This window comes from Falco peregrinus, chromosome 8 (genome assembly GCF_023634155.1).
Source record: "Falco peregrinus isolate bFalPer1 chromosome 8, bFalPer1.pri, whole genome shotgun sequence".
Taxonomy (NCBI): domain Eukaryota; kingdom Metazoa; phylum Chordata; class Aves; order Falconiformes; family Falconidae; genus Falco; species Falco peregrinus.
The window spans coordinates 4,742,473-4,770,298 of record NC_073728.1 but is presented as its reverse complement, the minus strand read 5'-3'; the positions used below and the strand labels follow the sequence as shown (position 1 = coordinate 4,770,298).

Below are 27,826 nucleotides of genomic sequence, written 5' to 3'. Positions count from 1 at the left end.
TAAAACTAACCTGAACATTCTTATCTATACAGTCCTTAAATGAAAGACTAAAAGGTAGAAGTCGATTAAATAGGAACATTTCAGTTACAGGAAAGAAAGGGAAGTCAGGTTTCTGCAAGTGAAGGTGGAGGAGGGTAGAAGGGATTACATTTGTAGATTTAAATTAATGTATGAAGTTTGGATATGCAGAGTATTCGGCAGTTTGAACACGTGTGAGTACTTTGAAGATCATATTTGAAAATAAAAATATAGATATTTAATCTGTTTGCTTTCTGGTTATTGTGATATGGATGAATTTCATGTTTGTAATTGGCATTTCACGAAGTGACATGCAGGTAGTTGAAAACTGGTTTGGCATGCATCTGAAGCTGTTTTTTATACATACTACATTAAAGATTCCTAAAAGAGGATGTTCTTCCATTTCTGTGTTTACTAGTACTGAGATTCAAGCTGAAAAGAATGGAGAATATTACAAGACCATTTTAAATCATAGCTAAAAATGCCAACTTATAACAAAAAGTGTTATGAAGAATCATGTATGTTTTGAGTAAGGTCTGCACTGTACAATGGAAATTTTGAAACTTGCAGCCGTGTGAATATTTGATTTTAAAACTTGTTCTGTTTGATAAAAATAATATGGCCCATCAAATAATTCCGGTTTCTGGAGGACTAAAGCAATGCCCATTTTAATTATATACAGATTATTCTAGTTGATTGAAATAGCTCAGGGCTTTTACATAGTAAAATATGTCTGAAATAGGCATAATCAGGAACAATTTTCCTCGTCATGGGCATGAAGAAAGCTGTAAACTGATTAATGATTATTGAGTTCTGGATGCAACATGACTGACAGTACCTGTATATATGTACAGTTAGTATCTCTTATCCGTACATGAGTCTTTCTCTTGATGATAATAATTTGTAGGATTAGTCAAATAATACAATTGTTTGTGGAACTTAGTCTGGTAATAAATGTTGCATTGTAATTGAATGAGGGATTGCCAGGAACCTGTTCTGCTGAAGAATTTTGTTAATCAAAGATGGAATTCTTTCTTTATGTTTCTGTTCGACAAACAAATTTTGATGTAATTTTGGAAAGAACTTGCCATGATGAACTGTTCTGTGTGTTGAAACTATGTTGCATATGTGGGGCAACCTCTGCTTTCTGTGCTGAAAGGCTCCAAGCCCTTTCATACAATAAGGGCCTAAGGCCAGTGGTGGACAAAAAAGGTCAGAAGAACTGGCAGAGGAAAATCACTTTAATTTGAGTTTGTTAGGGGAAAGGCATAGTTTGCAGCATGGCAGGTTGGTAGAGCAGTTGTGCTAATGGACAAGAAGTTTTAAGGTATTAAAAAATACATATTAATCACCATTCACAGTCTCCAGTGGAGAGATTTTTAGGTAACTAAATAAATCATATTTTCTTTTATTTTGAATTTAGATATACCTATTAAATGTATTGCAGTTCTGTATGTAAAGAGCTATTCTAGATAAGCATCTCCTTCCCACAGGAGAAACAGAGCACTGCATTGGTGAGGAATATATTTACTATTCAGAGGCGTTAGTGGGTTGTTTATGTGAGAGACAAATGGTTGAATCAGTGCTAGACTTAATCAGGGCATCCCAGTTAAAGTCAAAGGGTTATTATGACTTGTGCTTTTCATTAAGGATAAAACTATGAATTTACTCTGAAGTAGAATGAGATGGTACAGCAGTATAAGAGACTTCCAGAGAAGCTGCATAGAAGATTTTTATTTTTTCTGTCTGAGCAGATCATTGCCTTTATTATACAGTGTATGTGTGTGTTTATGGTTTTTAGTGGTGTGTCAGCTTTGCAGAGTTTGATACCTCTTTCTAAAGATTAATAGATGAATTTGTTCACCTTTTTGGCAAACTGTTGCAATTACAGTATCGGTCTTCATTCCTTGTGGTTGTACAACATGGAATCCCCTTGCTGATGGCACCCACTGTTAGGTAAATTAGTAATTGCTGCTGCTTTAGGAGGGGACTTCCTTAAAATGAAGGTAGTGTCAGAACCTATACATGCCTAAGAGGTGAAAAAATACCATGGAATGAAAGTATTATTGACAAGAGTGGAAGACATCTCTTTGAATTTAGCAGGAGTCTTTCAGAATGTTGTAGGATTTTATTTAGACATCCTGGCCCTTAAAAAAGGCCAGTATATCGTAAGTCTGTGGAGAGGTTCTTCATTGTGGAGTAGAATAGAATGTTTCAGTTGGAAGGGACCTACACCAATCATCTGGGCCAACTGCTGAGCACTTCAGGGCTTACCAAGTTAAAGGATGTTATTAAGGGCACTGTAAATGCCTCTAAAACACTGACAAGCTTGGGGTGTTGACCCCCTCTCCGGGAAGCCTGTAGCTACTCTGGCAAGATAGAAGGGTTATCTGTCAATTACAGATATCTATGTATAGGAAGTGTTTGGATAGTATTATCTGGTGCTGTGCAGATAATAGTGAAAATAACTTTCCGGGACCTGGATAACCGTGACAGGATTTCTTCTGCTTAGAAGAGGCAGTAGTAGATTAACGGAAGGTGTTCTGCTCAGCTCTGTGATGTGCTTGTGTTAAGGAAGAGCTGGAGAGACCCTCAGAGAAGCGCTTTTGTTAGCGTGTGGCCAGCTGGGCTGCTGTACCTCGCTGTAGCTGTTAAGGCTCCCACAATGTGTTCCTTGCTGACTCATTAAGGTGTGTGTGGGGCGGAACATAGCACAGCTTCATTTCAGAAGTACATTCAGGAAAGCCTGTGTTTCGTTTCAGTAGAAGGTCCTTGCCATTTTTCATGTGAGGGCAGCACATGGAGGTTTGTTAGTTGTGAATTGGCTAGAGCTGGTACGTGTAGTTGAGATGTTAAGCAGTGAGAGACAGGAGTCTTTGGGGTTGAGGAGAAGGTAACCAAGAATGCCTTGTGACATTGAAGGTAAGTGGTGACATCTTCAAGGAAATGAGTTGCACCATACTTTCAGAGGCTATATTCTGTGTGTAGACTTACCACATTGATAAGCTTTTGAGTCGCTGAATGCTAAGTAAACATTACACATCCTTTTTATTCAGATATGCATGTGATGTGGAGTTTAGGAATACTTTTTTTTTTTTTTTTGCGTGGCAGATTGGAACCGTAGAGATGTGCAGAAGAGTCAAGAGCAAAACATAATACTTGTGGAATGGGCTGTATGTGATTTAAGTCATTAACGTGTTTATGGACTGGAATGATACTGATGCTGATGAGAGGAAGCTGTAAAGAAGTGTAGCTGGAGCAAGAAATGAGGCTGGCAGACTGTTCTGATCATGCATAAAGTTGTGTTGGAGTGTGAGTTGGGATCCCCAGTTCAAGGAAACTGTTGGAAAAGTGGAGGGGGCTGTAGTGGAGGGCTGCCAACGTGCTGTGGAGTCCAGGGCACCTAACTCCCAAGGAGTGGGTGAAAAGTGCTCCCGTGGGAGCCACTTGGAACTCTTGAAGAGCAATTGCAAAGATGAAGATTTGTGTCACTCTTCTTAGTAGTGGCAGATGATACAAGGGCCAGGGGCCCCACGCTGTGGCTTGGGAGGTGCAGGTTGGTTGTTAGGGTAGACTTGTCCTCTTGGAGGAACAGGATTGCTAGAGAGGTTGAGGATTTGCAGTATTTGGAGGTTTTCAAGACTTTGCTAGCTAAAGGCATGACTGACCTGATGGAGCCTTGGCAATAGCCTTGCTTTGGGTGGGAGGGTGGAGAAAATGCCCTCCAGATGTCCTGTCTGAGCAGCAGTTTGTGATTAGTCATTGGACTTGCACCATCTTTGATTGTTGTTCAGGTTTTTGGTCCATAAGGAGAGACAGAGTTAGGAAGCTCTGGAAATGCTACATTTTTCTGACTCAGAATCTAGTTTTAGTAAAAAGTCAAATGTATTTGACCCAAGTTGCTTTTGTAACTGACACGAGTAGAACAGGATGTTCGATACAGGTGGATCTTAAGTACAATCAGATGAGATCAGACCAGCTTGTGAGTCCCTGTCAGAGAGGAGAGGAATGGCACTAACATCTAAAAGTACACAGACATTAAGCTTGTATTTTAGCAGAGCTTCACTTTTTTCTTTTTTGGACGGAAGATACTTGTCTTACCTTTTTACTAATAGAATAATGTTTTTTTGAAGTTCCTTTTAATATTGACTTTCTGAAAAATATTAAAAGGAATTTGAGATGATTAGTTTTTGGAGATAATCTGATAGTTATAGCTGGCTAAGTGCCATTGACGATCACCAGTGTAATTTTGATGGGAAAGTGTGTGTGTGTGTGTATACTGTGAAGATTGGACTAATCTCCAAAAAGCAGTCACCTCGGTTCCTTTTAGTGTGTGTGTGTGTGTGTGTTATATATAAAAATGGTGAACATTTTGTTTGGGTTTTAAATTAGTATTTTTTTCAAATTTGGAGATATACAAAGTAACAGCAAATTAAAAAGAATTCAAACCTGTCACAATATTAATGTATTGAGAAATGGTTGAGGTTTTCAGATACCAGAACCCTCAAAAATCAGCCTCCTAGTTAAAAGACACAGCAAAAATGTTGGTTAAACAACAAAAAAACCCAACCTATATGAGTTAAATGTTGATGAATGAAAACTTGTGTTTGGGAGAAGTAAGGCAGCTGATAAGGAAGCTTTTTTTGTAAAAGAAGGAAGGGGAAAAAAATATTCATTTACATGAGCAGCCAAGAATGACTGGGAATGTAAAAATACTGTTAATGTGGAGAATTGTGAAAAAAAGAAAAACATAAGTGTAGCAGGTATATGCAAGTCAGTTATAAAGTAAGTTAAATTCTAGTGAGGTTGAGTAAATTGTTTGGATTTCAAAAGCTGCCAATAGAAACCTCTGATTGTCAAAAAATAAATCAAGATTTGTATTCGTATACAGCAATAAGGAAATTCAAGAACTGGATTTTAAATTATTTTTTTTAAGGACCTGTTCGAACACTGTTAAAATCATTGAGACTTGATAACTTGGAGGAAAAATTGGAAAGTCCTTTAGGGGTTGTTCCACTTGCAAATGTTGCATTGATCAGATCTTGGAACACTGGAGAGGATTCAAAAATTTTCAAGAAAAGGAATGATGCCAAACAGATTAATTTACTAGGCTGTTAATTAGCGTAAGGCTGAGTGTTCTAAGCTTGCTCAAAAAAATGTGTATAATGTTGGGTTGCAGTATTTTAAATTTAGGATTGTATTCCATAATCATAGCTTTAAGTCACACATTAGTATTTATCATTTTTCATTTAAACACTTGACTGGTTTTGTTTGGCAAATGTGTCTTGGGATATATTTGTAATTGAAAACTGTATTTCACAGACAGGCCTCATAACCCTATGGTGAATGCTGGAGCAATTGTGATCACGTCTTTAATCAAGGTAAAAAGTTCATTTTTAGTTTCTCTGAGAGTATTTTAATGGAATGTAGAAAAAGTATCTTGTACAGCTTATGAACTGTTTGTGTGCAGTATCTGATGGCAGTTTACTCATTAGCAAGCAGACAGGCTTTGCTGTTTTGGAAGTAGTAACACTTCCAAACAGATGCAGTATTAGACAAGCAGCTCCTAAAAAGTAACAGTGCAGCTGACTGACTTTCTTTTTCCTGAGCATTTTTAGTTTTGTTTCCTTCTTTAACTGCACAACACTTGATAGTCTCTTGAGAGAATTGCCTCACATTTCTTGAATGCCAAGAGTATGTCCTCAGGAATATACTTCATAGCACTTAGAAATATGTTTCTGAAGGTCTGCTGCTCTTACATAGCACAAAGTTACAAGAGTATTTCTTGCTGTGCAGAAGAAATGAAAGATACTATATTTTGTACAGGAGCAATGCAGCTATATTTACTTGTCAGTCTTAATACTGAATTTGTCTGCTATTAACATACTGTACAACTAAATTATGTTTAACTTCTATGTTGCATAGTTTCTGTTGGGATGTTAAATGTGCTTTCTTAAATAAGCGTGTTTGGAAACACCTGTATTTTGCAGAGTAAGCCATAGCTGAATATGACTTCACATCTTTAGTCCATGATCTTGAACCTTTTGGAAAGCTGTATTTTATTTTTCCTTAGAAAATTCTGTATGTATCTCTTGAAGTTGTAAATGGCATAAATTCCGTGTAATGCTAATGTTTGCTAGTTACTTTACTAGTATTTTCTGCTTTGCTTTTTTTTTTTTTGGTAGCCACTGGTACAAAAAGCTATATATATTTTTATTTTTTTTTTCCTAAGGGTACCTGCTTAGAATTGTGGGGAACATGTCAGTCCCTTGGAGTTTTGAAGTAGAAAAGTAAATACTCTTACCTCAGAGGTCTAAGATTCTTGTTTACAGCCTTTTTCTTAGTTATGTTTTAAAGTCCATTAGCTACAGTGTGTTTCTTACCTCCTATTTCCAAATTGTTGATTTTAAAATTACTTAGATCATGATTTTCTGTTATTTTATATTTAAAGAAGGTGTAAGAACTCCTGCTTAAAGACATTTATCTTTAATAGCTGTAGGTGAAAGAAAATGGCCTTAAGTATGACAGGTAAATTTATTCACATTTAATATTTTTTAAAGGTTGACTGAGCATTGAAATTCACTTGGATAATAGTGAATTTTAAAACCTGACTTAACACGTTTGTCTGAAATGTCAAAATGTTAGCCCTACTACAACATGCCCTACTGGTCATAAGGCAAAAACACAAGCATGTGCCTCTTGTAGCAGGCACATAGTCCTTGATAAATGGTGTACTTCTGAACAGATAACATAGATTTGTTTACTGCATGCAATTGTGATATTTGTTAGAAGGTTGGGAGATTGTTTTTGCTGGGTGGGGTTTTTTGGGTGTTTTTTTCTTTTCTGTAATGTTCTTATGAAGAGTATTGCATTGCACTGTCGTTTTTGCATGTGGTAACTGCACGTCTAATGGACGCATATCTTATCACACTCCATTATTTGTTTTTGGTGTGATTAAAATGTAGAGTATTTTATGTGCTGCTTCCACTAAGATACCCTTTGTCATTTGAATAACTAACCAAACTAAACATATTCTGAAGAAAATTACATAGAGGGTCACAGGTTCAAAGTTACTTAATAGTTATATTTTTCATGAAATAACTTCTTCACAATCTGCAAGTTAACAATATTGCCTAGTAACTATTCAGTGATTAAAATAATTCACATTTATATTTGATCTAATCTTAAGACTTGCTTTTTTTCTGGAAAAGGTGGCTTCAATTAACCCATGCTTTGCCCTCAGTTCCTCTCCATTCATTTTGTTTATTTGAGGTGTTATTTGCATATCTTGAAGACTGTGTATGGCTCCTAGAGTCCAGGAAAATTAAGGGATTATTAAATATGGTTGGATTCACCATGTAGGGCAGATGTATCTAATGATGTCATGTTAATAGCTATGGAGAGATTGTTGCTGTATTTCAGTGTTAAGAATGCTTTTACCTCCTTTGATACTCATTAGTTTATCTCTTCCTGAGAAATTGGTACAGGAAGTCTTTCAAAATTCACATACATTGTACTGAATTTAGCAGCTGTTAGTATGCATGTTCTTGGACACAACTGCTCTTAGACACTGACACAAATTACCATCATAAGAGATGATGCTTGGAGTACAGTATTTTTTTGTTAGAATACGTAACTAGGTAACATTTTTCGGGGAAAAAAGGGTTCTTAGCATCACATACCCAGTTCTGACTGTCTTAAGAATTTGGTATACACTCCTTGGAACAGAGCGTAGACCTGAACTGTAGTGTTCTGTTTAGTCCTTGCCATTTGTAACAATAAATAATGAAGTATATGTGCATGTTAAGTTTTACATTTGTTTGGCTTACCTAGGCATGACTGTATCATACTTTTACCAGCTTAAATGATTCTCCCACTTCCATGTGCTTGGAACTACGGTGTATTTACATTTTAGTGCCTTAACTCATGGCTTTTTCTAACTGTACTTGCATTACACTCCACAGACTGTTCCAGCAATTTAAAGCATGTATCTACAATAAAAATGCTTTAGCAAAAGGAACCTAAGGACAAAGCAAAACCCTAAGGACCTTTTCCCTTTGTAATTGTACAGCCATTTGCCTTTATTACTAGTTATGTAAATTACATAGTTACAACAGTTTTCAAATAGCTGTTATCAAAAGAAAATTGTAGTGGCAATTACAGGAGTTTGTGGAAAAGTGATATTCAATAAAATGGTCAATTCTTCCGTGTCTCCAAGGAAATGCAGGTGCTGGAAAGGAGGAGATTCAGGTCCCGTACAGATTTAGTACGGATTCAGTGCTCTGTAACTACTCACATTGCTGTACATCACATTGACTGGAAAAAGTCTTTGTTGCCTGTAGTATGGATAGATTTCAATGCTTTGATCTGTTGTGTTTTCTTAAACTCAACTCTCAAAGCATGTCAGCTCCAGGAGCATCAGTGGTTGTGTCAGCAATACCCACTTCCATGAATCTTTATTGACCGGGGAGGGTAGCGTGTTAGCGGTACAAATGAGATGAAGGATCCAGAGTGAAATATGTAGAAGGCGGCAGATGGCTGTGGAAGGAATCACCAGAGGACAAGGGACTAATCTTAAGTCATTTTTATGGTATGCTTCAAGATTCCATCTGTAGACAAAAGCTTTCCTAGTCTAACAGCAAAGGTTTGGGCAAATACAGTCTGTATAAATCCTCGAAGTGCTGACAGCCACATGCAGGATCTTATGCAGCCAGTGACAGTAAACTCGACGGCTTGGTGAAGGGAAGTAGTCTGCGGTGATGAATTAACGTGGGAAGCATTTAGACACGTCAGGAGGGCATAGCAATATTCATAGTCCTTGCAAAAATGTGGTGTACAAGAAGACGACAGTGCTGATCTTACTGACGCTGAAAAAAATGAATCCAATGACAGCTTTTCTTTCTTGTATAAAACATGAAGAGGTGTGTATCTGATATGCTGGAGAGCTTTCTAAATATGTCATAAAATAAATGAGGCAGAGTGGTGGGAAAACCTGTCCAGCTGTGCCAAGGGGCTGTTTACTGTCAGGATGCAGTTATTAGGAAACCTATACAGTTACGGTCTAATACCTGAGGGGTGGGAAAATGCATGGTTTGTTGGGTTAATTTGACAATATAGTTACAATAAATAGTACAGCTGTAGCTTAATTGCTCTGTGCTACCCAATCCAGTTATCTTTTCTGATAGGCTGATGTGCAAATGTACATACATACCGCTTTAAAACGTGTTGGTGTTGTGATCTTCTCTGCCAGGTATTTTATTTTGCTTGAAGTTTCCTCTTGTTCTGGGTTATTCAGTTTCTTGTAGCAACTAATTTTGGATAGAATGTATGTTCACATTATTCTGCACTTTTTATTATAACTCAAGTGTATTGGATGCTTGACATAGAATATGTACTAGTGGTATTTGAAATTACACGTATTCAGTGGTCACATATGCAAGCATTTAATACTTGAAGGATACAAAAATAATTCTTGCGTGTATTTGAAATAGTAATAGTATTGGTCTTAATGGGTCAAATGCTCTCTGTGACAGTGTGCTCTCAAGTATTTCAGAGCTGAAAACACATGCTAAGCTGTCAAGACAGCCGTTCTCACAGAACAGGCCCAGATTAACAAATAAGGTTAAAAACGTGTGTAAGTACAGAAAACTAAAATAAAGACATTGATAGTTAAGTTAATGTAAGATGCACAATTGTAAGAAAAGAAGTTTCTCGCGCTCTGACATAGCATTATGATTTTATGGTTTTTTATGTTTTCACCACAGTATAGTGTTAGGCTATAAACTTGGCTTAAAAAAATTCCAGAAAGGAATTTTTGAATAATCTTACATTATTAGGAGATTATAAACTTCTCATGATTCCCATGTTTTTATTAGCTTAGTTTAGATTCAAAATTGAAAAGTTACTTTAACTAGAGACACATGGTAAGAGTTTACGGGGTCTAATTGTATGAACACTGAATGTTGATCCATGAAAAGTGGCTAATACTAGCTACTTTTCTAATAGATATTGCCTAATTGTGTTGCAAGCTCTGGTAAGTATCCGTGGGTCTCTTCTTCGCTGTGTACCTGTAGGCATGCAGCCTATGCAGGTGCTTTTATTTTTCTGGTAGAAATACTTTTTATTATTTCTACCTTTTTTTAAGGAGAGCAAAAAAAGGGAAGATCACTAAAACCTGACACAGTCAAAAAATTCAAATTTATGATTGACAGCCATAGTGCCCATTGCGGTTTTAAGTGTTTACAAGATTGTATTGAGCTGTCTTCTGCAAGTTTGAATTTTCTGCCTATCAAACTGCTTCAATCGTAACATTCTCAACTTCATTTTTTATTCATTTAGAAGTGTTTTTTCATATGTATATACACACAAGCATGTGTACAGTAAGTGTGTATATGAACATATGTTCCAGTAAATGTGCTAAGTGTTTGTGGAGTTAGTGCATGGAATGTTTCCTTTGATGTTCTAGGCAGTTGAATTGCACCTGAACTTAAATAAAAATGCTTTTTAAGAGATATTGTTGCAATGCCCCCAAACTCATAGGCTTATGCAGTCAAGCTAAAAATAAGTAGTACTTGTGCAAGAACGGAAGTTTTCTTGTCTGTTGTATTTGTTTAAATTATTACGGAAAAGTGTTCTGAATGTTAGGATTTTATATTTGCACTTGAATTTTAATTGTAGATTGTGTGTTGCCTCTGTGTCTCTTCAGCTTTTTAGGAGGAGCAGCATACCTCTGTCAGCTGCTGAAAGAGGGAAACTAATATGTTGGGGGTTTTAGTCATCATGTGTATGGAAGCGAAGTTTTCTGTTCTAGTTACTCATTATGTTAAATCCCTACTGAAGTCTTGGTCATATGATTACTTAAAAAATTTTAGGTATACGAGCAGTCTAATTTCAGTAACGATGCTTTTGTGTTTGATATAAAGTACCTTTACAAGTGTGTGGAACGTCAAGGACTAAAAATGCATCATCTGAGTTAGCGTACAGATTTTCCTCCCAAAGTACAAGGTTAGATGTGAATTTTTAAAAGAAACCTTTTTTATAACAAGTTGATGTGGAAAGAGTTTGCATTGAGTCTTTTGCCCACCAATTCTGTATGCTGCTAGTAAAGCCAGGTTTTTGTTGAAGGGCTAGGAATTTTTTTTTCAACTGGGCAAAAAAAAAAAAAAAAAGGTGAAATACTATGTATTTATATTTTTGCAGCAAGCATGATCCCTTTCTCCCTCTTTCTTTTTTTTAACCAAAGAACTTGTTTCAATTTATTATACATGTCTAACCATACAATTATCAATGCAGCATCCCATAACTAATGCTGACCCACTTTCCCAGAAAAAGATGTTCATTGTGCATTTGAAAGGTTGAAAAGGTTTTTGTGGTTTAAATGTTGTTACATATTTTACAGCATTAGGATCTATGGAATATTTTGACAACTGCAACAGTTCAATGAAGTTGGTAATTTCTTCTTTTAATTATTTTTCATTGAACAGATTTGGAGTTAAATTTTTAAGACTTGTGTTCTGGTATAATATACAGGAACATTTTGATGAAATGTATCATGAGGGTTTTTTTATCTTATTGCAAATTAGCTAGAGATTATTGCCTTTAAGGATATTGGCCTTTAAGCATAAGGTAACCACTGGCGCATAATATTGACAAAACAGTGTGGTGTTCCTTTCAGCTAGTGATCGTACGTGTATGACTGCACATCCTCTTGTAGATGAGCTGATGCATGGGCTTCAAAGATTTATCTGCAACACCCTAATCCACATACAGAGTGGGAAATGAGACTGGCTTTACACATTTCATTAAGTAAAGTACTGGTTGATATAAAGCTTCAGTTTTTTCCACTTCCTTCCCTGTTCCCATACTAAATACAGTGCAAGTAGCGTCTTGAATTGTTGGAGATACATTAAGCAGAATTTTGTTACCTAAACGGAGTTATCTTTAATACTAAAATTATTGATAAAAACATCTTCTCCAGATACATTGTTTCCACTTGTGTATGTGTTGCCATTGTTTTTTAAAGCTCCTAAACAAATTCTACTTGGCTACTTCAAAAAAAAATTAAAATCTCCCCCCAGGAGACCATGCGCTGTTTTTTACCTCCCACCCTTCTTTCAGTGTCTTGCTATAGGAATTTGTGAAAGGTCACCTATCAGAGACCTGTAAAGAATTAATACATCTTTAACTGGTAGCTACTAAATTTGAGAATGTTCTTAAGGAGCGGGGTGGGGGTGGGGGGTGGGGGTGGGAATGCCCCAAAATAACACCCCTTGTCCCCCCAAAAAACCCAAGCCAACCAACACTAAGTTTCATTAGTATCCTTGTTGAGTTGGATTTAGATATTTTTTTTACATTGTTAGCACCATGATGAACTCTTACAATGTCAAATTATGTTTTTCTAACAGTTTAATTTTTAGTAAGTAGTACATTAATCAGATTTTTTTAATCAAACCAGATATTTCTTGTTAAATGCAATTATTTTCATAGTAAGGGGTAACACTTTATTTTAAGTCTTCAATCTAAATTCTTAGCATGGGCACTAGCTATGGAAATATTTTAACTTCAGTAGCCTGAACTTTCCTATGCTCAGCTCTGTTGGCAATATCAGAATACCTTTGTGTTACTAATCTGTACAAAGTTAGTGTTTTCATTATAATTATCCTGATTGTTGTTAGTTTTGTATTTTTTGCTTTAACCTACTACATTCACTTATGCTAAACATGTAAAGTTGAACAGAGAGCACTTAAAATAAAGCATACCTTTTTCAGTTTAAATTCATTTTCAACATACAGGTGTTTGCTAAGACTCTTATAGGATTATTTAATTTAAATGATAATTAAAGATTCATTTATCTAACACTTTAGTTTTTTTCATTAATATATGAAATGATCGTAGTACCTTATTCTTAATTTAGCCTCATACCTTAGTTATATGCATTAAAATCCTAATACTTCTAAGTGAACTAACTTCTTTCTTATGTTAACAATTTTTGTAAATTATTTTTTCTTTTCTTGCAGCAAGGAGCAAATAATGCAGAAAAATTTGACTACGTAAGTTAATGTTGTATCATTCTTTTTTAACTAAATTAAGTGGTAAAAGTCTCAAGGAATTTCACAAGTGGAAGCTTAGTAATTTTGAATGTTTCCTCTTTTTATCTGTATTTGGCTGTTTAAACATTTAGTGGTTTGGATTGCATTTGTAAAATTGTGTTACAAGATTTAGGGTAAGGCTGGATTGAAAGTTCATCAGTTAAAACTTCTCAATGTCTGAAAACGTTAGCATGCCTTTCCCTCCCCCTCTGTCTCTTAACAGGTGATGCAATTCATGAATAAAATGGCTGGTAATGAGTATGTTGGATTCAGTAATGCTACGTAAGTGGTTTTTATTTACATAATGAAGTTAGGTGGAAAATGCCTCAACTAGTAGTTGACATACTGAGTTTCTGGCAAAGTTCAGTTATTTACGTTGAAACCGTCATTTCATCCCTAATATTAGAGGGTGTCTTTTGGCTTAAAATTCACAAGAACTTCAGTTGTGCATGTCTCTAACATCAGTGTGGCTAAATCTCACGCAGAGGCATTGGTTACCTCTGTGAAGTTCATTATTCTTAGTGCTCTGTTGGTGCTATGGCAGCGAGAGCTGTACGTGCAACTCTTACCTTCCTGGCATTCGTATTAAAAAATAAATTCTGCGTGTCGGTGGCTGCATATCAAATGTTTAGAAAGCATTTGTGTCGGTAACCACGACTGTGTGTATTCAGTTGTCCAAGCTAGTTCACTCCAACTGGGTGTAGTGGGATAAGCTTCTGTGGCAACTCCTGTCCCGTTACTAGAATGTTTGTGTTTGCAAGTAGTGTATCTTTTACGTGCATTTTTACTGAGTTATGTTACGTGTCTCTGAAGTTCACCTTTTTAAAAAAAAAAAAGTTTTGAAGCGTTGTCTTTTTAATTTTTTTTTTTATTATTATTTGAAGGTTCCAGTCTGAAAGAGAGAGTGGAGATAGAAACTTTGCAATCGGCTATTACCTGAAAGAAAAAAAGGTTGATCTCTCTTGTTTGTTGTATTTTGAAGACTCTGTGCTGGGTTTTTTTCATAGTCTGAAGATTTTTAGTTTTGTTAATGTACAGCATGGCTTAAATTATTCTTACGCTGTATATACTTTCATACTGTTACTCAAAATACTGTCATTTAGGAAGTGTGATGCTCCTGTCATTTTAACAGAACACCCGTTATCTTCTTCCAGGATCATAGCCATAATAATTTTTTTGTTTGTCATAAAATGTATAAAATGTGCTGTAAGGATGACTTCATAAAACTCTTCGATGAGTTTTGCAGTTTGTTGATTTAAATATGCTGAAAGCTGTACTGAAAAATATTTTCATACCTGGCTTATTGAGGTCTCTGCATTGTTATTTTTAAATCTGATGTGATTTCCATTTCTTCCATTAAAACAAATACTTAATTTAAAATCTGCCTAATGCTTAATATGCTGACAAGAATATAGCTTAATTTATGTCTCTCTAAAAGTGATAGTAGAAAGAAAAATAATAACTTTACCTAGAGACTCTATTTTTCTTCCACAGTGCTTTCCTGAAGGCACGGATATGGTTGCTATACTAGACTTCTATTTTCAGGTAACTGACTTGAAAATTGAGACTCTGTAAAGAATTACTATTACAAGCAGTAGAAGTTGATTTGTTCATAGATATAAAGGCTTTAATGGCTTACAGTTAAACTTGTCGGCTTCTGTTAAAACTCTGGAAATGAATGATGTATATTTGCTGTATCCAGTTTTGCTTTTGTTTAGGTGATGTACTTAAGCATCTTCATTGCTAATGCAAAGTAGCAATATTCTTTACAACACTAGTAGTTAGAAGCTTAAAATGTATTACTTCAGAGAGTTTGACATAATACTTCTGCCTCTTTGGGTTGCTATTCTTTATTGTATTGTGAAGTATGTTAAACTGTGTGTAACTAAAATAGTATATGCATGCTGTATTGTAAGCTCAAGGATAGTGTTATAAAGGAAACAATATTAAGTATCTCCTCCTTTTTGTTTAATTCAATGCTTATGAGTAAAACAAAAGAAACCAGTCGTATATATTCTCTCCTCCCCCATTTTTTTTCTTTTTCACTTTCAGCAAGTTATTTGCAACTGTCACAAAGTGAGAATTTGGCAAGTGTGGAGGTATTTCCTCAGTAAGGGTTTCCTAATGTTAAAACATGCTGCGTATAGTTCTCAAGAGGCAGTTCAGGTTGTGTTACTGATTCAGCCAGTCTGGGATAGGTTAAAAAAAAATATTCTCAAAATGAATCTGGTTTTGATTCATGAGACTTGCTCTCATGCAAAATATAAAACAGTGGTTTTTTAAATGCAGATTTAATCTGAGTTTTTTGTATTGGGATGTGCCTGCTCTGATCTTTAGATTGAATGGCTGTTTATGAAGTAAGGTGTCTGTGATTAGCCTTAGTTGACCTCTTGTTGAGTTGGAATCTAGGTATAAGCTAATAGTCTACTCTGAACCTGTTATTACAGAACAAAACTGACAATTTATTTGAATTTACTGTTTAAACATGCTTTTTAAATGCTTCCTATCCCGCTGCCTCAAGTCCTGGTATGCTTCTGAGTGCAAAGTTATTCATACCTTAAGAAATGTCAAAACTAACTTTATTGATGTATTTTAATTTGGCCTTATTTTCATACATTATGACCTCTAATTTCATGACTGCATGTATTTTTCTTCCCCTTGTAAAATCCCTGTTTTACTCCATACTTGCAAAAAGGGCAGCTCATACATGAGTGGCAATTCTCTCTTGTTTTTTTTTTTTTCTTTTCTTTTCCCCCTCACTGTACAATGCTTACTTTCCAACACTCTACTTGGATTCTACTTAAAAGGCTAGTTATTTCTTTTCTTTGGGTTTTCTGTAATGCTCCTTCTTCCCTTGTATAACTGGGAACTTTCTGAACAGGAATAAACTTAGTTTCCTATTATTTCTGTAAAGTGAGGACGGGTTATTCTCATTTTAGAGAACCAAGGTACAAAATGCAGGCGCTTAAGCTGAGAACCTAGAAACACTTTTTTCAAAGTAGGTGATATTGTGTAATACTTCATATGTTTAAAACACAGTTGCCATTTTAGATGCGTCTCTGACAATCTCTTGATTTGCAACTCCAGTTGATTGGACTAGGATGTATTGAGTTTGGCATCCGGAAAGTAAGAATTCCAGGTAGTAACTACTCATGCAAACTTGGCTTAGGTAACTTCATCAAGTATCATGTAATGACTGTTTGGCAAAAGCAAGAATACGAGCACTAGTTTGTTTACTTTTCAGAGTAGCATTTCAGCTTCAGGTTGAAACCAACTTATCTTTTGGTTTCTGCAGAAATGAGGCAGCATCAGGTGATGGCATCATATCACATTTCCTGATGTGTCACCAAAGTATGTATAGTCTGTACTGAAGCAGGGATCCTGGGAGAAACTATCATGTGGTCGTATCATTAATATATCGTAAAGTATATATAAGAGAAAAGTGAAATAAGGCTGCATCAGCAGGAAGTGCTGGTATTAAGACTTGCATGTGCTAGAGTTTGCAGCTTTAAATGTACTATTAATAATGTGTGGGATCTTCTAAGGCTTTAAAAACCCTATCCCACACAAAACAAACTCGACGTTTTTTTTTTAAAAAACCAAAACAGTCATTTTGTGGCTTTGCCATTGAAGCAGATGCAAAATACTGAGGTTGTTTCCCGGACCTCTTCCTCTCAAAGGAATATAAGGGGGGTGGGGGGAGGTATCAAGCAGATACACTAACCCATGAAAATTAGTGTCCCAAACTGTTAAGAGGGCTTACAAACACTATCGCTGGGATTTGTAAAGTAGGAATATTGAGACCATATTAATTGATGCGACTAGCGTCATCTAACGAATGTTATGCTACAGGTTATTTTATGAGATGTTATTTCTATAGAAATTTCTGTATTTCTATATTGATGATCCTGCTATAGTTGGCCTTGCTGTGCTAGAAGTATTAATTCTTATAATCTCTTACTTCTTTTTCATAAGCTTTGCTCAATAGAAGTAACATGTGAATCAGCAAGTGTGATGGCAGCAACTTTGGCTAACGGTGGCTTTTGCCCGATCACTGGTGAGAGAGTCCTGAGTCCTGAAGCAGTCCGGAATACCCTGAGTTTAATGCATTCCTGTGGCATGTATGACTTTTCAGGGCAGTTTGCCTTCCATGTAAGTAGTTTTCAAATATTAGTTATAGCTGACCGGGAAGATTAATCTGTGCTGTTGATTTCCGTGTTCCAGGGCTGGCTGGTTTGCTTCTGGGGGAGAGGAAAGGGTGTTACATAAATTGTTTAGTAATTGAGCACATTGTGTGGGGAAGTCTCACCTAGGATTCATGGCACTACTAGTACAGCATACCTTATGGCACTTACTGGTCTCTGCCACTTCACATTTGGGAATCCTTTTCATGTAGAAACATAAGTACTGTCCCTTAAAGGCTGTTCACGAGACAAACAGGTCCTGATGCAGACGTAACTGGAAACTATAACTGAAGCAATCCTGCTGGACAGGAGGTAAAGGATAGCAGAAAGCCTTTGCAGACAGTTGCTTTTTCTTCACCAACTCAGGCTCGTGAATTGTCCTCATGTGTTGTGAAAGTGGCTGTCGTATATATTTGCCATGCTTTTGTTTTCCAGCAGCATGTTTCTGTATTTATTGCAAGATGTACTGCATCTTATTTGTGCTTTCAGCACTTTGTTTTGAGCATTTTTAGTTTTTCCTTGTTGTGTACACATTAAATTGATTGTGGTGCTTCACGTGACCTAGAAGGTATTGCTTAGAGAGCTGTGAGGCTGTGTGACAAGTTAGTTCCTATTGGAAAAAAGCAGTAACTCGCTGGATTGTAAATAAGGAGGTGATTGTATACTTTCATGGGCAGACTCTTTTGTTTTCTTGGGTTTTTATTTTTTACCTTTTCCAGTCAAGATTATTTTTGTTACGTATATAGCTTTGTACTACTACCTTGTTGCAAACCGTTTATGGCATACACTTGTGTGCTGCTGTTTAGTTGTAGGTGCTTTTTTTTAAATCTAAAAATACATTTAAATTACCTTTTTCACTGTGTTACTGATTCTCTGTGTTATGGAGAGGAAATAACTATGATCACGTACCTCTTGTTTGCCACAAACTGTGCTTCAGGTTGTTGTCTAAAAAGAGATCAGTAATACTACTTTCCCAGCTCTGAGTGTGTTCCAGACCTATGTTTTATAAATGCTGCATAATAATCTTCAGTAAAATGCTAATGCGTTGTGTTAAAATAGCGAAGAATGTTTGCAGATCACAGTAATTCTGCAATTATTCTATAGGTTGGTCTTCCTGCAAAGTCTGGAGTTGCTGGTGGGATTCTTCTGGTTGTTCCTAATGTCATGGGATTGATGTGCTGGTCACCTCCTTTGGACAAGATGGGCAACAGCGTTAAAGGAATTCACTTTTGTCACGTAAGCAGCACTGCCTTTAGTGGTTTGGTTTTGCCTTGGGGTTTTTTTTTGTTGTTTTGGGGGGGTGTGTGTTGTTGGTTTTTTTTCTTTGTTTACGGAACTGCAGTTAGTATAGCTGAGTGAACTAGAGTGATTTGTTACTCTTCCGTACATAGCAAGTTTCATCTGATCCAAAGGTGAAAGTCGAAGGAGAGATCTGTATTTTAGTAATAAATAACACTTTAATTCAATGAGATTTAAGAAAATACGATGCCAGAAACAGTGGAGAAATTTATTGTGGAAAAGCTTTGAAAAGGAGCACTTTACTAAGTAATGGAAGAGCTGGTCTCTTGTCCACTGCATTGTAAGCTGAAGGGCTCTGCTTACAGACTTCTCTTCCTCTCCATTCACGAGGTGAACAATTTTCAAAACATTGGAAATGCAGCTTGTGTTTCATTGTAACGAGAGAAAGATTGTAATGAAATATTGCTATTCTGATGTATATTTTTAAACTGATTTTTGTAAACAGTCTGATATAAAATATGTCTTCATAGATCAAGCCCTGTTGTTGGGCGAGCTTTTCCTAGCTTCGTCTCTTGCTTTTGAAAGGGCTGTGGGCAGTCTGTTGATAGCAGCATTAGAAGCAGGAGAGATTTTGGAGAGTACTTTGTAATGATTAATAAAGAGTTTTTTCTAGGAGAGGAGAATGGAAAAAATACTACCTGCCTTTTTTATTTTTTCTCTAAAACTACCTTGCAATACTGATTAAGTAATAATAAGTGCAGAGGGAGGGAAAAGTCTCCAAAAAAAGGGAATAGTAGGATATCTAGAGCCTCACAGGAAACATAAGATTATTGGTAATGCTTTGGAAGTTACAGGCATAACTAGACACTTTTTTTTTCTTCTCCCTTCTTCCCTCCCCCCCCTTCTTTTTGTAAAACTAGTGATGACAGTTAAGCTGCAGTGATACTAGTTTGGGTGGACTTCAGTTCGTAGGGTGAACACTTGTATAACTAGTCTTCACTTAGCTTATTGACAACAGCATGGGATTTACAGTACGCAAGGGTTTAGTTTGTGTGGATGAGCAGCAGTTAAAACTTTTTTTATACTTCTATTTATCTAACACCTGTACAGCTGCAAATTAAGAGTACTAAGAAGTTACCAATCCAGGTTTAAATATTAATGTTCCATGCGAAATGGTCTTGATAATTTAAATGTGAAATCATAGAACAGTAGGTAGGTGAAGGATTTACTGCATTTATTCTGTATTATAATTAGACCTAAAAACTGATAGATGATCATGGCGTACAAGTAACGTGAATGCAACATTCACTTTTAAAAATGCAACAGCATAGTGAAGTTCTGTAGTTATGACCTTCCAGTCAAACTGAATTAAACTCTATTGTCACACATTTTCTTTTTTCATCCTTTTGATTGAAGTTTTATGTGCTAGACTAGCCCAGATTATTCTTCCTGTCCCTGAAGCATTTCATACAGCTGGAGTAGAAATACATTAAACAAGTAGTAATTAGCAAAATATCTGGTTTTGTACTACTTTAAAAAGGAGTTTAAAGGTGTTATTAGAGCTTAATCATACCACTGTATTATGTTCAAAGGGCCTTACAGTCATTGGTATTGATTTATTTAATAAGCTTCTCTTACTACTAGTTCAGGTGTTGGTAGGTTATGATGTAAAACATAAGTGGTAGTATTATCACAATCTCATGTGCATTTGACTATCATATACAAATAATAATGTGTGTTCTCTAAATATTTGCAGGATCTGGTTTCTCTGTGCAATTTCCATAACTACGATAATTTGAGACACTTTGCAAAAAAGCTTGATCCTCGCAGAGAAGGTGGTGATCAGCGGGTAAGTTAATACGTGTGTTTAGTGAGTATCGCTTGTAGACGTCAGAAGAAATACAGAAAGTTCTCTAAATGCAAAACTGCTCAATGACATGTATTGCATCAAAGCTTTCAGATTACCTAGTTTACATTATTAGTGGACACTTACCTGGGTGGACCACACTATCACAGGGCTTTGTACAGCAGAATTTCGGATTCGATTTGTACCTCCATTTCATGCAGTTCATCTCCCTTGCTAGACTAAGTATATGGTATCTGGAAAAGTTACAAAGAGTTTTACTGTACTGGTTGCCTTTAATAAAGATTTGACCAGCTGGTGGGCTTAGCCTGTCTGTTCTGTGCTGCAGTGCATGGGATGTATGTTTAGCATTTTCTCACAGTGATATCTCTGAGACCACATGACTTGCTGAGAGTTGCACAGGCAGTGAATTTAGGCGTTCTAGTGCTGTAGGCAAGTGCCTGTTACTAAGGAAGCGGTCTGGGAATGAGCTGAATCCACTCCACCTACATCATGTACGAAAGATAAAAGTGTGAGGGTGCTTGAGATCAGGAAAACCTCTTTGCTTTTATTACCACTAATGTTTTAACTAAGGCATGAAGTTTTCAATAGGAAAAGATACAGTAGAATGATCTTTAAAGTGCTTCTATTTGCATGTATACATCTAACAAATACCTGATTTGGAATTTGAATTTTTTGATAACTGGAAAAGAGAAAATAACAGTTTGTGTGAAGAGGTGAAAAACTTGAGTCTGTTAGCATTGACTGCAAGTATGGATTTTTTTAATTTTTTTTTCCTTCAAATACACTAATAAATAATGTATGTTGCTTGAACAACTAGCATTCCTTTGGACCAATGGACTATGAGAATCTCCAGCAAGAACTTGCTTTAAAAGAAACAGTATGGAAAAAAGTGTCACCTGAATCAAACGAGGACATCTCCAGAACCGTAGTGTATAGAATGGAAGGTCGGGGAGAGCAAAACTAAATGAATGGGTTCTAGTTTCATTAAATTCTTCATTTTAAAGATCCTCAAGCATCTCTAGATTTAACTTTTATTTGAATATTGTTTACCTGGTGTTTCATTTATATATACATTTTGTGTAAATTCTGTATGCTATACCAAAAAGACTGTCAAAATTCACGGGCCGGGGCTGGGGGCGGGGGGGGCGGGGGGAAGCACATGCAAACAACAAAACCCAAACCTGTTAACTGGCTTTTGTAGTTACTTAAAACATATTAGAAAAAGGTAAATCTGAATGTTTTCAAAGATATACCACTTTTGTGTATATCTGTTAACTTTTGTTCATATCTGAGAATTTTAAGTAAATTAACTTTAGAGCTAAGCAAGAACTTACGTGTCTTCTGATCAGGGTCAGCAGGTAAAGATAAAAGAATTTTAATTAAAATATAAAGTAAAATAGCATCAACAAAATACAGCAAATTCATGAATCTCTAAATAATTGTATATTAAGTGGAGATAGGTTCTGAATCATTACCATATCCTTGGTTTTTTGTTGTTGTTGTTGTTTGTTTGTTGTTGGTTTTTTTTTTTAATATGAGCTTTCAAATTGCTTTGAACAGAAATGGATCCTTTGGATCTGCCAGGCTGGCAAAGTTTGGTGGTTTGTTCTTTTTTTTTTTTTTTTTTTTTTTTTTATCAGACCTTTAGTAATTAATACTAACATTTAAATAAAAAAAGCAAAAATGACTGGGGAGGACTGGGAGAAGGGGGAAGAAAAACCTGCCTTGTTTGCAGGTTAACTAATGCAGCAGAAAGATTTCTTACCAAACTATTTTGAGTGTCTTGCTAGCGGCTTGTACTGCCAGCTGGTAGTTATGACTCAGAAGTCTGCCTTACTAATAATGCTGTGCTCCACCCTCGAGAGGAATGTAAGCAATCTTGGTTTTAGAGTAGTAACCAACAGAGTAGTGAGCAGGACGTATTTTCAGAGTCAAGCAGATAGTTAGATATTATTAAAGCTGTTTACAATTAACTTATTTTTCAACCCCAAATGCATGTGCGTGTTCATATATGAGGTCAGAGGTTCCATTTACTTACACGTGAGCAAATGTTTAAAAAGTGATTATTAATTGTTACTTTTAAAAATGATAGTGAGTTTGCACTGCTGTCAGCTTGCTGAGAAACAGGACTTGCGTTCTTCTACAGGCAGCCGCACCAGTTCATCTGCATAATCTGATAATTTTGAATCTCTTGAGTAGGGTGTAGTTTGCAATGGTTGTATATAAGCTTCGAATAGGCTCAGTAGGCGGTGCTGGACAGAGGGCACAGGCTTGCTAAATTCTTGACCTTGTAGCTATTAGATTATTAATGATGCTAAAAATCTCAGACAATTATTCTGTAGAAGTTTTAACCCTTTATAAGTTTGTAGATAGTTTGAGACATCCCACCCCCAGTACACATTACGCAGAGTCCTGGTTTATAAAACTGCAGAGGACTTGTCCAGGTAGTGATGAGTGGTGTTAGCTCGCTGAGGATTTTTAAGAGCCAGTGACAGATAATTCCTTAATAACACCTCCAACCCTTCTCCCTGCCCCCCCCTCCCCCAATCCTCCTCCCTTTTTAGTTTATCTAAAACTCCAAAGAGCATTCATATGTGAGTTCCGCATAAGGGAGGAGTTAGGTTTTTCCTGCCCCTGTTTTTTGACCCATCTGGATGTTTATGAATTCAGGAAGATGCATAAAGCAAAGCTGATGCTCTCTGTGAAAGCAAGCTGTTCTTAATTACTCGTGTTTAGGTATGGATAGTCTTGCATAAGCATTTGAAGTAAGCTCTGACTAAACCCTGAATAATCTCCATTGTCTAGCAGTGTATTGTCAAAGGATGGGTTTCCTGTCTTTGAAGCCTAGATTAAAATGTTTAAGCAAAAGAATACAGAACATCAATTTTCAGTGAATTTGAAGTCCTGCTGGGATGAAGAGGTAAATCTGTGGTGCAGATGTCAGTAATAAACGTCAGTCATAAATTGCTGAATAATAGCTGGTTTATAATCTTATCGTGGATGATAAGGTTAGATTTGTCAGTGCTTATCTTGAAAATAAAGTAAAGGCAAAGTCTTGAATTACAAAAGTTTCACCTGTTTGAGGATTTTACAGTAAACTAGTAGTTACAGAGACATAACAGGTGTTCAGACCCTGCAGGGTTACATGTCTTTACCTGAGGGACCCTCAGTTGCAAGAGGGACCATAATGTGTCTGTGCTGCTAATGAAAAGTATTTACAGTGATGACATGTTGCAGGTGAAATTACTGATTTAATTAAAAAAGGAAAATGTATGATGCAAGATTTGCTTGATCTAATCCCACATATCGTTTTCTGAGGTTTAGTACTATTTGAATGTAATTCTAAAAATGTGGTTGAGGATGGAAAATTGTTCCATCTGGGTTTCAACTTGAAAATAAAACCTTTAACCATATTTATGTTTGGCAGTTACATACAAAACTTGTGGTAGAGGCAAATCGTGCATGGGAAATATAAAAGTAAGGAAACTACTAGGTCTTTAATACGCATAATAAGACTATTTAGGTTACAGCTTACAAAAGCTTTACGAGAGAGAGATTACAGTTCTGTAATATATGCTTTAGAAGCCCGTCTCAGAATTTAAGCCAGCCTCTAGTTAGGAGGGGTCAGGAGGAGACTCCTTTGGACCAGTTGGTAACTTGCCTGCACTTCACAGTTCCTTGGTCTGGCCGGCCGTGTCTGCAGGTGGCTTTTACTGCTGGCAGGGTACGCGGCTAGCGGGGACCATGGCAGGGGCTGCCAGGACGCCTGCGTCCCCTTGGGTGAGCGGGTCTGGAAGAATGTGGCGATAGAGGCTAGTCATTGAATGTCTGAAGTCTGCAACGGTTTTAGTGTTCACCTGTGCTACAGTAAATAGCAATTCTTGATATTCAAGCATTTTAGCTGTTTGTTTGTTTTTCTTTGTCAGCATCATTAACATTTCATTAGAAATGTAAATGCTTTTTAAAATTTTATTTTAGCATTTGTGTTGTACCTTTTGGCTCAGTTGTTAAGTTACCTGTCTCGTTTTCCATTTTTCATTTGCATTGTATGTTATTTATGTATCCAATTTCCAGCATGCTTATTTTTGTATTGTTTAATAAATTTATTTTAAGCTGATTTTTATTGTATTTTTTTTCCCTCAATGGAGAACAGATTTGTTCAAATACATTTTTGAGACTGAAGTGAGATAGCGAGCACTCCGTTCTAAAAGAGAGAAAAAGTTCTGGAAAAGTAGGTGGAATAAGCAGATTTTGTTAAACCAGTCATTGAAAATCTTCCCAAGATTTCTTAAACATTTTGTACAATAATCTAATTATTTTTCTCTTTGTACTGTTATCTTGGAAAGTTGAAAGCAAATATCAAAGTAGCAAAACTTTCTCACTGTGACTTTTCTAATAAAAATGTCACGGTGCAGTAGGGTATTAATGTCCCTGCGTATTTGTGTGGTTTTAAAGATACTAATTCAGTCACTTGGAAAATACATGGTTAATGGTACCAGCGCCAGGGTGGCGACTGTAGATCCTGAGCTCTATGAAGTGAAAAATACAGCTTGTAATTACGTATAGCAAGGATGGTGGTCCAAACCCCACATCCTTGTGTAGTAGCAGTAGTAGGATCTGAACAATGGTTTGTTGAATCTGGGTTCCTGGCAAAGCACTTGCCCTTTGTCACAGGCTTACGTGTCTTTCTGTGAAAATTTATTTCAGAGACTGAATAGTAGATGTATTTATAATGTGGGGATTCCGAGGCAAGATTTTGTCACTGGAGATCTGCCTGTACTGAGGATGGCCGTAATTATTAATTTAACTTTTCTGTAGATTGATTTATAAACTGCAGTTACTTGTACTGTGTTTCTAAAATTGGCTTTATGTTCCTTGTACATAAAATATCACGTATCAAAAGAGTGTATTCTCTGAAAGTCGTAAAGACAAGGAAGGGTGGAAGAGTAGTAGATACAAAGAGGGAACCACCGGTGATCTACTATGGAATTATTTTGGCTCTTACATTTTGTTTTTCATTGTGCAATTTTGTCAAAAGACCAGTGGGTGGGCAGATGAATAAAAAGGCAACGGAGTCAGAAGAGGGTGGGGCGGGAGGGGGACTATAGAGTATGTTGTTTTTTCATTGTTCTTATTTCTTGTGGTCTTGATACATACATGTCATTGATGCACAATAATTAGCTGTAAGCAAAGTAGTTAATTATGAGCTTCATAATTGGCGTGTAATGTTTTGGTATCCTAAACATTGTTTGTAGGCTTTTACTGTTTTATTTTTGTGTATTGTTTAAATATTTCTCTAGTTTTCTGGTGGGAGTTCAGAAGCAGTTACTGTAGTGAAAGAACAGACTTTTCAGTGCAGTTCTTCCTGGGATGCCTAGATACACCTAATACATTATCTTCAGTGCGGAGTCTCTTTGAGGAATTTGAATGTCACAGAAAGGTTATAGTAGTTGCAGGCATGGCAAGAGTCTTTAAAGCAGGCAGAAAAATAACTAAACTTTACCTTTTTTTTTTGATCTTGCTAGTATCTTCTGTTCCACGCTTCTTGTCCGGTCTAGCAAACTCATGACTAAGTAGTGTGTATAATGATGTGCATTTAAAGGATGGGTCATGCACCGTCCTGTGTTCTTTCAGGAATTTACATCCTGCTATGTGGAATAGTTTGTTGCAGTCTAAATTATTAAACTACCTAATTTAAATCAAGCAATTTCTGATTTACCATTTGCTCCTTCTAGAGAATACTGCGTGCAAAATAGAAATGCCCTCTTCCCTTTTGGTTTTCATGCAAGTAGAATTTGATGTTATTACCGGCGTCTAATACTGCTTTATGCAGACTTTTGATACCGCTTGAACGCTTCACATTTAGAAGTGTTTGCAAGACTTGAGTGGCAGAGCTCTGCACAGAGTTCAGTTACTTCTGAAAATGCACGTGCAATAGCAGGCCTTGTGTAGTGTTAATCTGAAGCTGCAGTTTAACTAAATGCAGCCTTACAATAGACTTCAGGCTGGCAAAAGTGTGCCGGTGGGAAGTTTGCTGGGTTTTTTTGTTTGGTTTGTTTTCTTGGGGTTTTTGCACCAGTTTAAGTAGTTTAAACAGAACTTAATTTAGGTAATGAAGCTGACGTGGATGCGTGACCTAGAGTGAGGCTGTTAACTGGACCATGGAGATTTTTAAGAAGGAAGAGACAGGCATGTTTACACGTTGGGAGAATAATAGACGTTTTGACACCTCGGCACTAAGGCTGATGAGGAAACAGGGTTGGAGGAAGGACAAGGGGAAAAGAAAATAATTCTAGAATGCTTTTCTACTGTCAAAAATGTTCCAGCCAGCCCTTACTTCCATGTATTTCATTTATGCAGCAGGCACGTGGGGGACCACATCTCTTGTTAAGGCAATGCTTCCTGGTTTAGCTGCTGCTCTGCTCTGCTCTTGACCTAGCTGGCACGTAGCTGGTGCCTTCTGTGGGGCCCTCTGCATGCTCTCCTGGCTTGTAGAAGGCAAAAGCTGTCCTCTGCATATTTTCTTTCCAGATGTCCTCTGACCCCTTTAGCTGATCAGTTACAGCTACCAGTTAGGTAGCACTGTTATTTTGTAAGTTACGGGCAGTTGGTAGTACCGCTGCTAGAGATCAGCGTATGTGAATTTCACAGTTACTTGGTCAGACTTGGAATGCAGTCTGACTTCTTTTGGTTTTGGTCCTCTCTATTCGTGCTTCTGTTAATCTGGTTGGCATCATGATTTTTCAGTGAAATTGCATGAGTTTGATTCTTACTTTTATATTGCTGAATATTCTGAAAATTTGAAATAATTGTTTTGGTAATGCAGTCAACAAATACCTTATTTTCTTTGTAAAGTTCTTTAATAGCTAAGTGCTATCATTAAGTAGGCTTTTCCCTTGAGCTGCCGAACAGCTGGTGTACAGAATTTGAAGTTTGCACGTGTTACTACAGATCTTGTGCAGCCTGTAACATGGGAACTTACCTTACTATATCCCTTCTTAAATCAGGTCAGTTTTACTTGGCTGGTGATGATCATCGTAACCCTTTTGTATGAAGTGCAGGAGGTTCTAGTGCCTGTAAGCAACCCAAGAATTGGAACCATAAGGTCGTATAGCTTGGAAAGGATCTGTGGAGATCAGTCGGTCCAGCCTCCTGCTCGGAGCAGGATCTAACATCGGTTAGATCACGTTGCTCAGGGACTTGGCCGGTCAGGTGTTGAAAACCTCCAAGGATGGGGTTTCAGTAATCTTACTGGGTAACCTGTCCCTGTGCTTTACCGCTTTTATCAAATATACTATTTTTTTTTCCTAACCTCCAGCTGAAATTTCCCTTTCTTTAGCTTGTGATGGGGACTCTTCTCTTTTCACTGTGCATGATGAGCTTACTGTCCTGTGGCAACCTGTTGGCCTTTAGGGAGTCCTAGAAGTGGC

General features: G+C 36.7%; 1 protein-coding gene across 2 annotated transcripts in view; it reads left to right on the top strand.

The window, feature by feature from the left end:
* Window positions 1-27,826, top strand: part of GLS (glutaminase) — a 66,585-nt gene that overhangs the window by 18,831 nt on the left and 19,928 nt on the right. The window contains exons 7-15 of one of the 2 annotated variants that reach the window (XM_055812285.1): window positions 5,341-5,399; window positions 13,035-13,067; window positions 13,330-13,388; window positions 13,991-14,057; window positions 14,601-14,651; window positions 17,082-17,258; window positions 18,395-18,526; window positions 20,286-20,378; window positions 21,214-24,513. In XM_055812285.1, coding sequence (XP_055668260.1) covers window positions 5,341-5,399; window positions 13,035-13,067; window positions 13,330-13,388; window positions 13,991-14,057; window positions 14,601-14,651; window positions 17,082-17,258; window positions 18,395-18,526; window positions 20,286-20,378; window positions 21,214-21,360 — 818 coding nt within the window. In that variant the 3' untranslated portion in view covers window positions 21,361-24,513. Of the gene's footprint in view, window positions 1-5,340; window positions 5,400-13,034; window positions 13,068-13,329; window positions 13,389-13,990; window positions 14,058-14,600; window positions 14,652-17,081; window positions 17,259-18,394; window positions 18,527-20,285; window positions 20,379-21,213; window positions 24,514-27,826 lie in introns of those variants that run through there. The other variant, XM_055812284.1, reaches the window with a different exon arrangement.